Source organism: Gymnoscopelus braueri (genome assembly GCF_963280865.1).
Source record: "Gymnoscopelus braueri genome assembly, contig: SCAFFOLD_200, whole genome shotgun sequence".
NCBI classification, from domain to species: domain Eukaryota; kingdom Metazoa; phylum Chordata; class Actinopteri; order Myctophiformes; family Myctophidae; genus Gymnoscopelus; species Gymnoscopelus braueri.
In genome coordinates, this window is record NW_027660395.1 from 19,972 (window position 1) to 36,225 (window position 16,254).

A 16,254-nucleotide genomic window follows, 5' to 3' on the forward strand; every position below is an offset into this window, starting at 1 on the left:
TGAAGGTTCTTTGGTTTCTGCAGTGATGTAACCCCCCCCCCCCCCCCAGCATTCATATTATCATGCGTTTAACAATAGAATCTCCAAGTTTGATCTGTTATTTTTGACTGATATCTGCTTTTCTAGACTCTTATGGTGGGCTGCCTACCACAGAATAACCATACACAAAATGTAATCATTCGAATCAGATGTAGCTTATTACCATAAGTGTGTGTGTGTGTGTGTGTGTGTGTGTGTGTGTGTGTGTGTGTGTGTGTGTGTGTGTGTGTGTGTGTGTGTGTGTGTGTGTGTGTGTGTGTGTGTGTGTGTGTGTGTGTGTGTGTGTGTGTGTGTGTGTGTGTGTGTGTGTGTGCGTGCGTGCGTGCGTGCGTGCGTGCGTGCGTGCGTGCGCGGGTGTGTGCGGGGGTGCTAGGGGAGCAGCCTAGGACCTCCTGGGTTCTGTGTCTCCCCTGTAGGATCCCACTCTAACAGACCTATGCTAGAGTGGGATCCTTATGGGGAGACACAGAGCCCCCCAGGTACCCCATGTACCCCCAGTTACCCATAGGTACCTGGAGTAGGAAGCTCAAAACAAGAGTCAATAACAGAATAATCACAAATGTCAAAATTGATCAAAGACATCTATGACAGTCTTATCTAAGGCTAAAGGAAACCATACCTTTATTATGGCTTCGTTATCCTTTCCTTTATGGCTGCGTTCGTTGTCATTTCAATAGACACTGTGAATAGACTGTGCTGCACAGACACAGAGCTTTTTCCCCAATTCATTTTCGGTTCTTATTTATAAAAAACAATAATGGAGGGATAATTTATTTTTTATATTTTATTCAATAGGTCATGGGACAATAATGAGTACCATAGGTAGCACTGTTACAATTAGTTAAAATTGTCTTCAATCTCAATAACATTGCTCTGTTCTAGCATTGCCTGGGTTTAGTGTTAACCACTTTCAATGTGGCGCCCCTATTTTGGTCATGTCATTGTAGGCAAACATTTTCAACAATTTTCAAATAATTTCTAATTTCTTCTCAAAAATAGCCATACAACAAAGTACAAATTTATAAAGCAGTGCTTAATTGATTTGTATGAGCCTATTGTACCTAGCTACAATCTTGCAATTAATTATTATTTGGCAACATAATAGTAGGCTATACAAAGTCTGAATCAATGTACTTTATAGTTGGATCTTAAAACGATTTATTTACATGATAAGTATCGACATGTAGCTATTTATACTTGTACGTCAAATATGGTCTGAAGAATTGACAGAGAATTCTGGAAAAGTATGGAATTTTTAATGGAAAATGCGTAGGAACACTGTGTGTGTGTGTGTGTGTGTGTGTGTGTGTGTGTGTGTGTGTGTGTGTGTGTGTGTGTGTGTGTGTGTGTGTGTGTGTGTGTGTGTGTGTGTGTGTGTGTGTGTGTGTGTGTGTGTGTATGTATGTATGTATGTATGTATGTATGTATGTATGTATGTGTATGTATGTGTGTGTATATATATATATATATATATATATATATATATATATATATATATATATATACATACACATATATATATATATATATATATATATATATATATATATATATATATATATATATATATATATATATATATATATATATATATATATACATACACATATATATGTTCAAAATCTGTGTTTTATTTTAACATCAGATGCTGTTTTTAAACCAAACGAAATTGGCTGAAAAAAGTGGCTGACCAAACCTTTGTCAAAAGTTAAATAATTAATGTAATGACTTCACAATCACACATTTCACAATTAAATGCAAGTCATGAGACCTTGAACGATATGATCAAGCAGCTAGATTTATTTGACATAATAAAAGATCACTAATCACAAGAAAGTAATTGAGATGACATTTTATCTGATAAGAATTGATAAAAAACTGTATGTTAGCCACTTGTGTCCAAAGTCTTGTCCTTGAAAACTAAGCAAAATCTTATCTTCCTGAGAGACTATAAGTATAACGGATAAGCTTCAACTGTGCATAGACATCGTTAAGGATTGTCAAGCACTGATTGTCATATTTGACTTTAGAGACTTCAAGATGCAGTTTGAGTTGTGTATGGTGATCACAGCAGCACTCTGTGTAACTAGTAAACCTGTACCTGAGAACAAGGCTCATAACAAGTTACTCTTGATCTCCTTTGATGGTTTCAGATGGGATTATGACCAGGATGTAGATACACCAAACTTTGACCAACTTGTCAGGGATGGAGTGAAGGCAAAATATATCACCCCTCCGATGCTCACCATGACCTCTCCATCGCATTTCACCACCATAACCGGTAAGGACTGCTGCATTAAGTTCGTATTCAGATGGTTCATGAATTCTGAACCTGAACCCTGTTTCCCCAATTCCATAAAAACTCTGACTGCTTGTTGATCATATGTTGAAATAACATAGTTATTGAGAGTTTGGGCTATTGTTGCTCAATGACAGTCTAGTTAATGACTAGACTGTCACTGAGCAACAATGGAATCCACACTGAATATATTATGCAGACAAATGGCCCTCATTTATCAAAGTGGTGTAGACCAAAAAACAGACGGTACGGCGAGATCACCGCAATTGTCGGCATTTATCTTTCCATCGTGACTTGACTTCAGACGTACGGCCCGCTCAGATCTCACGTCTAGTCTGAGGGTGTGTAGACTTTGGCTGCACCTGTTTGTTCCATCATAGACCTGCGGAGCAGCATTGTCTGACCATCTGACAGGCATCTAGACACATGTATCCACTCCAAAATGTATCTAACACATTAATAATGAATCCCTGTAACATTTCATAAAGGCATACATGGACATGCACGCAAGTGACAATGACAAGCAATTAAAATCTAACATAGCTTATTTGCAATGTTACAAGTTAGGTGCTTAATCATTCACTCATTTAAACAAACTGCTTTAACAGTCATTCAGATAAGATTGCAGATCTGGCTGCATTGGCTATTTGAAAATAGCAGATCTACAAGCTCACAACGCGTTGCAATGCGACACATTGTGAGCTTGTAGATCTGCTATTTTGAAAATATACGAGCGCTTATGCGAGAGCATTTTCCATAGAGAAATTACTTTATGACCCAGGGGATGAACGAGTGACGTCAGGACTTCTGTGCTCTATTAGCTTTCCATACGTTGTTTTTGGTAAATGACGGTCGGTTTCCGCCGTGAGATTCATCAAAGGACAGACCAAATGTACGCTAGGATTGGCTGTATAGGATCGCTTGATAAATCTCACTTGGACGTGGGTGTAAGCTAATTCCTGGGATAGAATTTAAGCTGGTTTGTATACTCCATTGATAAATGAGGGTCATTGTGTGCTTTGGAAGAAGGTGTTATATAATTTCAGACCATCCTTAATGACTTTACAACATGTAGTCCAAGAGAGTAAATGGCAAGGTTAAGGACAAACCTCTCCATGTGTAACCCTAGGTACAGTAGGTAGGTACTTTGTTCATCCCGAAGGGGAAATTAAGGTGTTACAGCAACTCTCATAGAGACAATAAAAACACATTATAATAATAAAAAACATCTAAAATAGGCCTCTAGGCATTGTCAACCTACAATATTAAAACAAATGACAGACCAAACACTACTACAGAGTCCGATGGCTTGCATCCCACATCCCCCATCCTAAACAGCCTGATCAGCCTGATCGAGCCAACCAGATGTGGAGTTGTACAGTCTTATTGCTGTGGGCAGAAAAGATCTCCTGTAGCGCTCCTTCTTGCAACTTGGGTGTAACCGTCTGTTGCTAAAGGAGATTTTCTGCCCTTTCACATTGTCATGTAGGGGGTGGGAGGGATTGTCCATGATGGCCAAGAGTTTAGTCTTCATCCTGCTATTGGCCACCTCCTCCACAGTATTCAAGGTGGTACCGAGGACAGATGCAGCTTTCTTGATAAGCCTATTCAGCCTCCTGCTGTCGCCTTCCTTGATATTACCCCCCCAATATACCACCGCATACAGCACTGTGCTGGCCACCAATGATTGGTAGAACATGTTCAACAGAGTCCTACCACACACCAAAAGAGCTGAGCCTCCTCAGGAAGTAAAGCCGGCTCTGGCCCTTCTTGTATAAGACATCTGTGTTCCCAGTCCAGTCCAGTTTGTTGTCCAATTGCACGCCCAGGTATTTGTAGCTCTGGACCACCTCCACATCCTCTCCCTCGATGGAAACAGGAGACAGGGGGCCCTGTAATCAGTAATGAACAAATCCTTTATTTCCTCATGTGTTTTGTATCCACCTCTGTCTCAGACAAGCTCGCTTACTCAGTCACTCCGTTTTGTCTTCTATCTCCCTAAATTCACAGGAAGATGGGTTGAGGACCATGGTGTTGTTCACAATATGATGTATAATGCCACAACTAATCTCAAGGTCCCCCACAAGGCCACTCTAAAAAGGTCTGAGTGGTGGGACAATGGACCTCTGCCACTATGGATCACAGCCCAAAACCAAGTGAGTTAACAATTGCAGTCATATAAAAGTTATTGGTTATTAATTGAACGAGACGATAAGGAGAGCAGTGCTTCCAAGACAGAAACATTTGTTATCAGTGGTGCTGCTAGGAATTCTGAGGCAAGGGGCCAAAAGGTACTGTAACCCCCCCAACTACCCCAACTGGTAGTGCTGCAGAGTCAAGAGAGCAGGGCGTCATTTGGGGTCCCAGGGGATGGGAGCTAGTTTATGCATTTAATCTCAATATCTTTGCAGATTAATAAGATATTTAGATCTGCGTTATTCATGTGAAACATTTCTTTTTTGCAAAAATAGCAGATCTACAGCAGATCCAGATCAGCTATTTTCGCTATTTTTGAAATGGGGCTTAAATGGTTACTTTTTGGCCACCCTCTATTTTTTTGTGAAATGATAGACAGATTCCTCGAAATAACACAACATGATGACGGTTTTAGTCATAGCCCAAATCCTTGACACCTGGACAAATTTGTTTTTTGTACTTTACAAGAAGAATGATTTCCATTCAGATGGTTCACTTTTCTTCTCAGGGTCTGAAGACTGCGTCGTTCTTCTTCCCAGGAGGAGGGGCCAATTACAGTGGCCAGTCAGTCAACAGAGTACTGGTGGAGGAACAGGGACGCCCAGATGACAACGAGACAGAGTGGAGAGAAAACATAGACACTGTCATGAACTGGTTCTCACAAGAGGAATTTGATTTTGTGACTCTGTACTATGGAGAACCTGATAATGTGGGCCATGCTGAAGGACCAGACCACCCTAAAAGAAAAGAGATCATCAGTCAAATTGATCGTACCATTGGCTATCTGAGGGAGGCCATCGATCGCCATAATTTGTCCAGCAGTCTGAATGTGATCATTTCCTCTGACCATGGCATGACCACTGTTAAAAAGAGACCGCTGGTTGATGAGATCATTCTCAATAAATACTTAAATTTAATAAAGCTCAATAGTTTTGAGATCCTTGACTATGGTGGCTATGGAATTCTAACACCAAGACCAGGAAAAGAGCAAGAGGTCTTTGAAGCTTTATCCAAAGCACCCAACCTGACTGTTTACAAGAAAGAAGAACTTCCAGAGAGTTACCATCTTGCCAAAAATGTTCGAATACAGCCTATAATGATCATCGCTGATCTGGGGTTCAACTTAAATTCTGTAGGTATTATTTGTATGGACTTAAGTTTTTAAGTGTAATTTAACTGAACATGTCCAATCAAAATTGGTTATTTTCAGCAAGTTAGATATGAAGGACCATACTGCTGACCATTTCCCAAAGCTTACTGTGGTTTGTTGCCATTTAAGCCATTAATCGGGAAATGGTCTGTTTATGTAGAATATATACTGTGTATAGCCAAAGCTGTCCTTTAACCTTTGCATTTCAAATCATTGACTGTAAACATTTTAAAATTAAAACAAAGAACTGTTTTAAGAAAAAGAAGGCCTAACTTAAGTTCAAAAGGATATGATAAGGTATTCATGACATTCATTCACCCAAGCTGATATGTATCATTTTGTTTTTCACAATACATCTCAACAGAGATTTATTGTGTATGTAAATAAAGGAGATCATGGCTACCATAACACAGAGATGGACATGAAGACCATCTTCAGAGCTTTTGGACCTGATTTCAAGAAGAACTATCTGTCAGAGGCATTTGACAGTGTCCACATCTACCCTCTGATGTGCAAGCTCCTGCAGATAAACCCAGCTCCTAACAATGGTTCCCTTCTCTTCACAGAGGCGATGCTGGCTAGTTTTAACGGTAAACATCATTATTTTCACAAGACCTAATGTAACTACAGATATATCTACTGTAACTTGACACCATGTTCACATTTTGGCGTACACATATGTCATCTCACAACACAATGTTCTACACCTACATCTAAATGCATGAAGCACAACTCTCTGGATTCATGTACACGGTTTGTTATTCAAGCCAAAGTGAAGTGGAGACAACGGTACATAAACCAGGGTTTCCACAGTCATGAAATTCCTGACATTCACTGAAGTCACATTAGTACTAAAGAATAAAATTATTTGAACCATGTACTCCAGTGCGCTCTGCCCTAGGATGGGTGGTGTAGCAAAACTGTTTAGACACAAAGGTATACAATTAGATATTCTATGCTTCATTTTGCTACAGGAACTACACCACCGTCTCCAACAGATACCGTGACTCCAACAACTGCAGTGTCTACAACAGCTACATCAGGTAAACCGACTAAAAAATGTACAGCAAATACAGCATAGGGTTCTTCCAACTCACATGAAAATTTATTTTCTGTTTATTAAAAACCAGAGCTGGAGAGATGGTAGTTAATGATGGTTTTAACGGTAAACATCATTATTTTCACAAGACCTAATGTAACTACAGATATATCTAACTTGACACCATGTTCACATTTTGCCATACACATAGCATATGTCATCTCACAACACAATCGTCTACACCTACATATAAATGCATGAAACACAGCTCTCATGGATTAATGTGCATTCTGCAGTTTGTTATTCAAGCCAGTCAAGTGGAGACAACGGTACATAAACCAGGGTTTCCAGTCATGAAATTCCTGACATTCACTTAATTCACATTAGTACTAAAGAATAAAATAATTTGAACCATGTACTCCAGTGCGCTCTGCCCTAGAATAGGTGGTGTAGCAAAAATGTTTCGACACAAAGGTATACAATTAGATATTCTATGCTTCATTTTACAGGAACTACACCACCGTCTCCAACAGATACCATGACTCCAACAACTAATGTGTCTACAACAGCTACATCAGGTAAACCGACTAAAAATGTACAGCGAATACAGCATAGCGTTCTTCCAACTCACATGAAAATGTATTTTCTGTTTATTAAAGACTAGAGCTGGAAAGATGGTAGTTAATGATGAAATAGTATCAGTGAAATGTTTGATATGATTATTTGCTTATCTCACTCCAGGTGGAAATGGCAGAAGAGGCCAGATTTCCCATGGACTACTGGCATCAGTTGTTTTCTACATTTTAACACTCATATAATTCAGCCATGTAAAAGATAGGTACAATCAGTTTATATAACTTGTGGCATCGAGCAAAAACTCAGAACAGAGTTCACCATAACAAAATAAGTTTCAGTGACCCCTTTATGTGTAAGAAGCACATGCTCATTTTCATAATGTCTTTGTACAATAGCTACATACATAGTCTTTTACAATCACTATAATCACTTTATTGCTATCTCATATGCTCCGATAGTAAAGTTTCAAAGCCAAAATTAGATTTGTCAGCAGATATTTTAAAGAAAACTAGAAAAGTGCGCTCCTTGGAGTGCAGATTTCCACTAGGCCGGCCTGGTGGAGATAATGAAAAACTGAAATATGCTGCTTACATAATTTCCACACATAATTGTCAGAGTCACCTTTTGCTGCAGTAACGGCTTCAAGTATTTGGGGGAATGTACTTTGGGAGTGATAATGTGGTTAATGGTTGTTTTAGAGTGATGGTTTCTTTCTTGCCACCCACCCATACAGCTGCCCCAACCCCAACCGTTTTATGCAGAGCTCTTGATATTGACACCTTTATTCCACTCTCAGCCACTGAACTTTTAACTCCTTCAAAGTGATTGTTGGCCTGTCTGTGGATTCTCCTTCTTGCACAGACACTGGACTTTGAAGGACGGCCCAATAGTCAGTCCCAGTGGTGTGATGCAGCTTCCTTCTCCTAATTATTGATCCAACAATACAAACTGGGTTATCCAAACGCTTTATTTTACACATTATTTTGTACCCATTTCTTATACATTTGCATTACTTTTTTACTAACATCTATAGAATGGTGTTTAGACTTCATTTACACACCCTTCCTTGAGATATCCAGTCTGAGCAATAATTGAATAATTAAACAGTGGCTTCATTAAAACAAAAAGGAAAAATGGGTACACAGGTAGATGCAAATGGTAAGGCAATTGTATATTGTGTATGTAAGGAATTTTATTTCATTTGTGCAATCTTGGAGGTTCCAGAGTACGGTACATGTGTTGAATAGTTATTATGCAAACCACAAATATTTTCTAACTTAAAACAATGTAATCTAAAAATTATTTAGAGATTCCGCATTTTTAAATACAATGCCACAGAACACAATTTCAATATAATAGTAATTCAGTAAAATGTGAGAATTGGTCAAGACTCTGAAGACACTGTATAAAGATGGAATTACAAACAGATACATACTAGTTGGCTGTCTATCTTAGCAGTGGGAAAAAAAGAAAGAAAGATGACATTCTGACAGCTCTGGTTTAAGCAAAGTCAGATTAAACTGGAATGCATGGTTTGGTTTTCTGCAAATTGACATAATAAAGTCAGTGAAGTATATAGACAGGGGGAAAAAAAAAGAGTTGTTTGAGCCCATTGTTTCCATATGACCCACCTTTACTATAAACATGTCTATAAAACACTTTGGATTGAGAACACATTGGAAGAATATATTGTTAGTTTTATGCAATGCAGTTTTATAATTCAAGTCTCATTTACTTAAATATTGCCTTTCTCTTATTAAAATATGCAACCATTTTCAACTTTGATGTGTTTTTGTCAGGCACCCATCACATTTTTGCAGTAACTATGTTACGTTTTCTTCAATTACTTTACTTGCAGCAGTTTCAATTAGAAATTCTAATGTTCTGCTATTAGTCTGTAGTAAGGGGTAGACATCCCTTTTTGGATGACCTTATTTATCACTACTGTACATTTATAACCTCAATGTGCCCAGTGGAAAAAACAAACCACAAAAACAAAAACAATGGCTTTAATATGCAAACCAATGCAGACATATACGTACACTTAAGCCTATGGCGTGTGATGTATTCCTAGAAGTAGTCCTGAAAATGTATATAGGCCAGCAAAAACACATATTTAACGTTCATTCTCACCATTTACAGGCTCAGTTATACTGCTTCTATTTGCAAAATAAATTAGAATGCTTTACATACTAGACACAGACTATTGTAAACATCATGAATCAAGTAACATAAAAATCAATTATGGAGAACAAATACAGTATTTCACTGTAAACCATCAATAGAAGTACAGGTTGCTCCTTTACAGAGCCAACTAGACATGGGTGATAGTACTCTACACCAAATCAAAGCAGTGGGTCCTCTAGAGTCTAGACAAAGGCTTTAAATCGATTACATAAGCCATGACAATTTTTCATTAATTTCTTTCTTTCTTTTTTTTTTTTTACCATTTTACAGTATTACATTTGGCGTCCGTTTAATTCCTTATTTTCCTTACAGGTTAAAAAACTAATCTTTCCTTTACTAAGATAACTATCCATTTTCAAAGATGGCCTTCAATTATAGAACATGGGTTTGACCTCCACAACATAAAATGAGGCCATTAGTAATTATAATTATTTCTTTCATCGCCTGGCTTTGAATCAATAGCACTGTATGTTAACATTATTGATCGTGACGTGTATCATGTTAGATGCTGGGAAAATGTAATTACGTGATACAGGCACCATCAACAGATCCTACAGTAATTTAGCTTCAAACATGGAAATCAAGGCAAGGCCAACTGGTGAAAATCAAAACTAAGGCAAATACTCAAAAGTTCTGTGCAAGTTTTACAATTTAACCTCATATTTTATTTTAGATTGCAAACACAGTGACATTTTCTTTATCCAGCACAATATAGCAAATGTCCCACTGTGAGTATTCCTTAGTTTGGAGGCACTTAGAGACACAATTTTCACCTGCACCATAAACTGTAATTCAACTGTGCGAAATGTTAATTAGCATCTGCTTTCACTGGCAGCCCTAATCGATGTTGTCATAATTTAAAGCAACAGTGTGTCCCTTTCTTCAAATATGATCCACACATTGTGAGAACTGTCAGACAGCGTTTATTGATGCTGTAGGAAGTAACTATGGTGACAGTGGCTTTGACATTTCAGTTGGCCACTATAGGCAATAAAGTGAGGTACAGCAGCACAAGAATGAACATGCACCCACACCCACACACACACACACACACACACACACACACACACACTCTCGCACGCACACACACACACATTAATTCATCACAAAACATTAAATCAGCATAACGGATTAAATAAAAACACAGCCTAACATGTGTTTGGACCATTTGGAGAGGCCTAATTTGCTTCTTGAAAACATATAAAATATAAAACAAATTCAATTAAAATAACTTCAGGTGCATTACATTACAAAACATCATCAAAAGTCTGTCAGGTAGATATAAGATTAGGCCTGTGGAAGAGAGATATGGGGATTGTGGGAGTCCTCTTTTGAGTCTATTTAGGTACCTTTGACTAGAGGGCAGGCACAGCAATGGTTCAGCACTTAAGTGGAAAATCAGCACATTAATACAGCACTTCTGATGAAGTGAATGAAGCTGTTGATTTCTATTGCTAGGTAGGTAATGAGAGTCAGTCTTTGAAATAGTCATTGCCAGGACCATGGCGCTAAATGACACCTCCATACGAATAGACCTGGGGGATCTCTTCAAAAAGCGACCCCCATCTTTACTCCCAAGATGCTCTCACAGAGTTGTCAGCATGTTTCACCATAAAACGATGAGAAAATAAAAGTATCACCTTTCTCAAGACCAACAATGGGACAGGTACCGTGGAGAGGCCAAAGCCGTGGGGGTCCTCCGCCACCCACCCACCCCTGTCACCTCAGTTTTCAAAGTGCCAGTGACAGTGCCTCTCGGTGTGGGGGAGAGTCAGTGGCTCATAAGGAGGTCTCTGCATCCACCACTTTCTGTGCCTCTTCGTCTTCTACAATAATCTGGACACTCGACACCTTCTCCTGGCTGGGGAAACAAAATGGGAGTTCTTGTTGTCATCGCAATGCATAAGCCCCCACTATCAAATATATCGTCTCGGTCGGGTGGAAACCTCATATGTCCAAAACTGTTAATCTTCAGGCTTCAAATTCAAAAACAGAAAAAATAGCTCAAAACGCGTCGCTTCACGATGCATTTCGAGCTGCATTTCGAGCTTGTAGAGCTGCTGTTTTTGATACTTTTGTGTGACGCTGTAGTATGATCAAGTACGGCATCCATTTACGAAAAAACACAAAAAGTTAAAATATGGAGATAAGAGGTTTCTGCCCGACAGCAACGATATGGTTTCAATTAATAATTTATTTCTCAGTGCAGTGTGGTAGAAGGTAAGATTGCTCTCACTGTGCTAAATGTCAGAAGCACCATTAGCAGTAGAATCTCACTAAATGTAAGCAATGCTAAAAATAAAAAGATGAAACAAGAGATTTGAATTTGGGGAGGAAGAGGAGAGAGACATGAGAGGAGAGCCAGGGGGAATCGTGGGAGGGGGGGTTGTCATAGCTACCTTGGACAAGGCTTCAGAGCTTTGGCACATTCCGAGTTCATGGAGACAGCTTTATTCAACATGCCCATTTTAGCCATTTCGTCTGAAATGTTTACTACAGAAGGGTCAGCACTGCAGGGGAGAAATACACCACATCAAACTTATTTACAATAAACACAAACAAACAAGTACTAATCACAGGTCCACACACACACACACACACACACACACACACACACACACGTTGAATGTGGTCATCCCCAATCATTTACAAACAAGTAAGCTTCAAGTTTTTGTAAGATCATTTTTTGGCATTTATGCTTTATTGACAGGAATGGAAGGAGAGAGAAGGGATGACATGCAATAAAGCACCTCAGGTCGGATTCGAACCAGGAACGGCTGCGGGAAGGACTATAGTCTTATTTATGTGGTATCCCGATGAGGTGGAAAAAAACGCTGAGACGCTCGTCTCCATATACTTTGCACCGAAACTTAACACACGCTGGTGTGAATAATTGGACGTTACTCTGTGATCCGTGGTGTAACCCCAAGCTAGCTTTTAAGAAAGATGCCAAGATGCCAACTGGGCACACTTCACTACCAACTGACCTGGCCTTAGATTTGTTGTATGGGTGGTCAACTGCATCCACCTCCTCCAGCATTTGCTGCACCTCCTGGGAAAAAACACACACACGTCAATCTCTACAGGTGTCAACATTAACAATGGTTATGCAATATGACTTCAAACCACGCAGATGTCCCTGAAGCTCAGTTGGCAAAGAAAAGTATGTCAAAATCTTAATTTATGGCTGTTCAGATTCAGAAAAACTGAAAAAAGGAAAGTAAAACATATCAGTGTAAACAGTATGAGTGTCACTCAGGTGTACACTCAGGTAAAAATGTCAGTCACAAGACTTGTGTAGTCTTGTGACTGACAAATAAAGTTTAAAATATGTGCAAGAAAAGTATTTTCTAGAAATCTTTCCTGGAGTGCGCACATATCACAATGTGTTTTCAGCAACACCCAACTGATTATAGTGGAGCATTTATGTAAGAGCATTATGAATGGAAATAATGTAGTGTATCCTGAAATAATAATGAGATTCATGAGCTTGGAACCATTCAATACAGTATATCCACATCCAACGTGTGTGGGTGGTTATATGGAACATGCCTCCTTCTCTTTCTTCTTCTTGTCAAGCGCCTTCTTCTTCCTGCTCTCGGGCATCAGGTCGTCCAGCCAGCTCAGCTCTCTCTTGGTGAAGAAGAAATCTAAAAGTTTCCGAATAAACACCAGAGCCAGCACCTACAGCCAAGGAGAGGAGCATTGTCAGAGTTGGGTCTGGCCAGTACTACTGACAGACCCAACTTTAGCCACAAATCATCATGTTATGAAATCAAGTTAGCTGGCTTATGGATTTTTAACAACTTCAACCCTAGTGTCCCTATTCTGGGGCAAACATTCAGCAAAAAGATCTACAAGCTCACAACGTGTCACGTTGCAATGCCTTGTGAGCTTGTAAATGTGCTATTTCTGTCGAGGATATTTAGTGTAGAGGGGGAAAAAACGAAGGGGCCTAGTATAGGCCCCTGGAGGACTCTGGTCAACCAAGTATAAAGGAAACCAAAGGAGCAATATTGGACCATTTCTGTGCAATCTAACAAATATGTAGATATAAAGATAATAAATAAACCACTGAAATGTTATTAAAGTATCTAGTAAACCCTTGCCCGTGCCAGTCAAATCCTCCTTCAAAATGTCAAAATGTTGAATAGGCCATAGATTGGTTCTATGTGAACACACACACAGTTTAAAAAAAAATCTAAGTCAACGTTTGTTAGACACATTTAGGTCAAAGGAAATTCAAATGAATATTAGATAAATTCCAGGTAACCTTAGCACAATGGTTATCAAAGTGGGGTCCGGGGACCTCCTTGAGGAGGTTTCCAGGGGATCACAGCTAAATGATTGACAGTTAGGAACCAAATAGACCCTTTTGGGTCTGTAACTCAGAGTGTACAAATGGAACCAAATGCACCCATAAGGGTACGTTTGGTTCCATTGGTACACTCTCTGAGTTATGAGAGTCCGTGGCCTACTACTGCATGCCAAAACGGGGGTCTTGAAATGAAAAGGTATGAGAATCAATGCCTTAGGCCTTGGATGAAGGTGGTGTGTGTGCAGTCGTTTTACCATCATGGGGAAGATGACAGCTGCAGGAGAGGCCTTGGTGACCCACAGCAGGATGAGACAGGTCAGCTGAACAACTGTGAAGACATGGACCTTCCATAGAGGGACGTAGCGTAGGTAGATCAAGTCTGTCTGGTGTTTGGCTGGCATAGCAAACAGCTTGATACGGTCAAACAGCTAAAAGGGCAGACACCGAGAGCAAGATTAGACATTAAACTCTCACCAGTGTTCTGTATTAGTTCTATCGTACTATTAGTACTATCGCCGAGAACATTGTCGCATTAGCATCAGATAACAAAAAGGAAAACATACAAACAACATACAAACCAACACACACACATATAGAGTATACTGTACAGTCAATCTAGAAGATTTCACTCCGAATGCAAAAGTTCTGTCTCATGTAACCTCAGCCAGTGGTATTATCCTGCCATGATAGAACACACACACTGTCATACACACACACACACACACCTGGATTCCTTTGAGTGAGGAGGCTCCCATGTACAGGAACACACCGTAGAGTACCGGCATAGGGATAAACTAGACAGAGAAGGAAATACAATGATTGTTTGATATCTGCCACATTCATTACAACGACATGTAGCGACACTCAACATGTGCAGGAAGAAATGTTCGTACACATTGGGAATAGAAATTAATGGTTAATTATGGAATTAATTAACCAACATCCTATTCCTTACTATTATTATTATTATTATTATTATACAGCATAAGACAGGAGTCACCTTCAAGACAGAGGTCATGAAGACAGAGCAGCCCATCAGGATGAAGATCATGAGGCCAGTGACTCTCTGCTCTCTGATGCCCAGGAATTTCGGCTGCTCGCCAGGCGCTGCACACTCCGACTCCAGCTTCAGACTGTTGACGTGAGAGATGGAGAGCACAGTGGCTGCTACGAACCATGGCAGACCCATGATGGAGCACACCCCCAGCATCAAGGCCACCACCAGGAGGTCTAGATGGTACCCACAGCCTTTCTATGGGAGTGGATGGAACAGGGTACCTATCAACATTCATTTTTATTTAACCACGAAAACTGTACTGCAGGTGGTCCTTACACCCCTTTCGGATGCTATCAATGTGGGACATTATCACCTTTTATTAGACCATTGAATGGGCGAAGTAGGCGACATACTGACCTACCCGCGATTTATCAGACCATTCATTGGGTGTTATCAAGACATACTGACCTACCAACGGAGATGACTTAAATAGTCCAGTTTCAGTTTTGGTTTTGGTTTCGGACCATGACGGAGGCACGCAGTCTCAGGCGAACTGGAACCCCGTGAAGGACCACCGAGCGAGCTAAAGCGACGAGTTGCTGTCCTGAACGTTGTGACGTTCACCTGAGCCTACTCAGCGCCGTTGGAGTTATGTACCGATAGGCACAGAATTGTAAATCATGTTGTGGAGACTGCTCCGCCTCCAAGTAGGTCAGTAGCTCCTGATTACGCCCAATGAATGGTCTGACAAATCGCGGGTAGGTCAGTATATCGCCTACTCGTCGCCTACTCGCCCATTCAATGCTCTGATAAAACGTGATAATCTCCCATTCAATGCATCGATAGCATTCGAAGCCGGTGGTCCTTAAGTCTTTTTTTATAATATCTGCATCAACACGGTAGACCATTGTTTCAAGTAAACACTGGTAATTCAATTATAAATTAACCATCAGACTTGAAATTTAACACCTGGTTCTAGCTGAAAAAACTTTCAAACAAGGACAACACAGAGGGGTGCATAGTTGAGACACAAAATGGCAAACGTAAACATCAATTTGCATAATTATCTTCCATCATCTACAGTAGGAAACTAAATGGGAAGTGAAATGACAAGTTTTGCAATGCAATCGTCTCCTCCTTCTACAATGAATAGTTCAGAGGTTATGTACGACATGTGTTAGCAATTGACCTTCTTGACCTTGGACAAAATTGAACTATACATCAGATATTGAGTTAGAAATATAATAATAATAATATATATATATGAAGTTTCATAGCCTTTTGATTTGATACAGTGCATCGAGTCATTGCGGACAGAGAGACCTACACACACAGATAGAGAGTAACTGCAGCCGCATGGGAATTGGAACGCTCCTGGTTTGATCCCTGGCTTCCCCTCGGTTGTTGAAGTGTCCTTGAGCAAGGCACTTAATCCCTAACTGCTCCGGATGAG

The 16,254-nt window shown here is 39.8% G+C and overlaps 2 protein-coding genes across 3 annotated transcripts in view; one reads left to right on the top strand and one right to left on the bottom strand.

The window, feature by feature from the left end:
- Positions 1-2,079: 2,079 nt before the first annotated feature.
- LOC308081589 (ectonucleotide pyrophosphatase/phosphodiesterase family member 7-like) lies at positions 2,080-7,278 on the top strand (the record flags this gene model as incomplete). The annotated part of the gene is made up of 7 exons (XM_080457954.1): positions 2,080-2,320; positions 4,349-4,494; positions 5,043-5,666; positions 6,049-6,274; positions 6,452-6,473; positions 6,659-6,727; positions 7,233-7,278. 7 exons carry the CDS (start codon positions 2,080-2,082, stop codon positions 7,276-7,278), a joined length of 1,374 nt encoding a protein of 457 aa, XP_080314080.1.
- A 1,188-nt stretch (positions 7,279-8,466) lies between these two features.
- The window catches only part of LOC308081599 (sodium bicarbonate cotransporter 3-like), a 49,247-nt gene continuing 41,459 nt past the window's right edge, over positions 8,467-16,254 (bottom strand). For both annotated transcript variants that reach the window (XM_080457963.1, XM_080457962.1), the window contains exons 19-25: positions 14,805-15,056; positions 14,530-14,598; positions 14,059-14,232; positions 13,039-13,170; positions 12,474-12,538; positions 11,886-11,996; positions 8,467-11,347 (exon numbers count right to left, since the gene is read on the bottom strand). In XM_080457963.1, the coding sequence (XP_080314089.1) occupies positions 11,266-11,347; positions 11,886-11,996; positions 12,474-12,538; positions 13,039-13,170; positions 14,059-14,232; positions 14,530-14,598; positions 14,805-15,056 (885 nt within the window). In that variant the 3' untranslated portion in view covers positions 8,467-11,265. The remainder of the gene's footprint in view (positions 11,348-11,885; positions 11,997-12,473; positions 12,539-13,038; positions 13,171-14,058; positions 14,233-14,529; positions 14,599-14,804; positions 15,057-16,254) is intronic.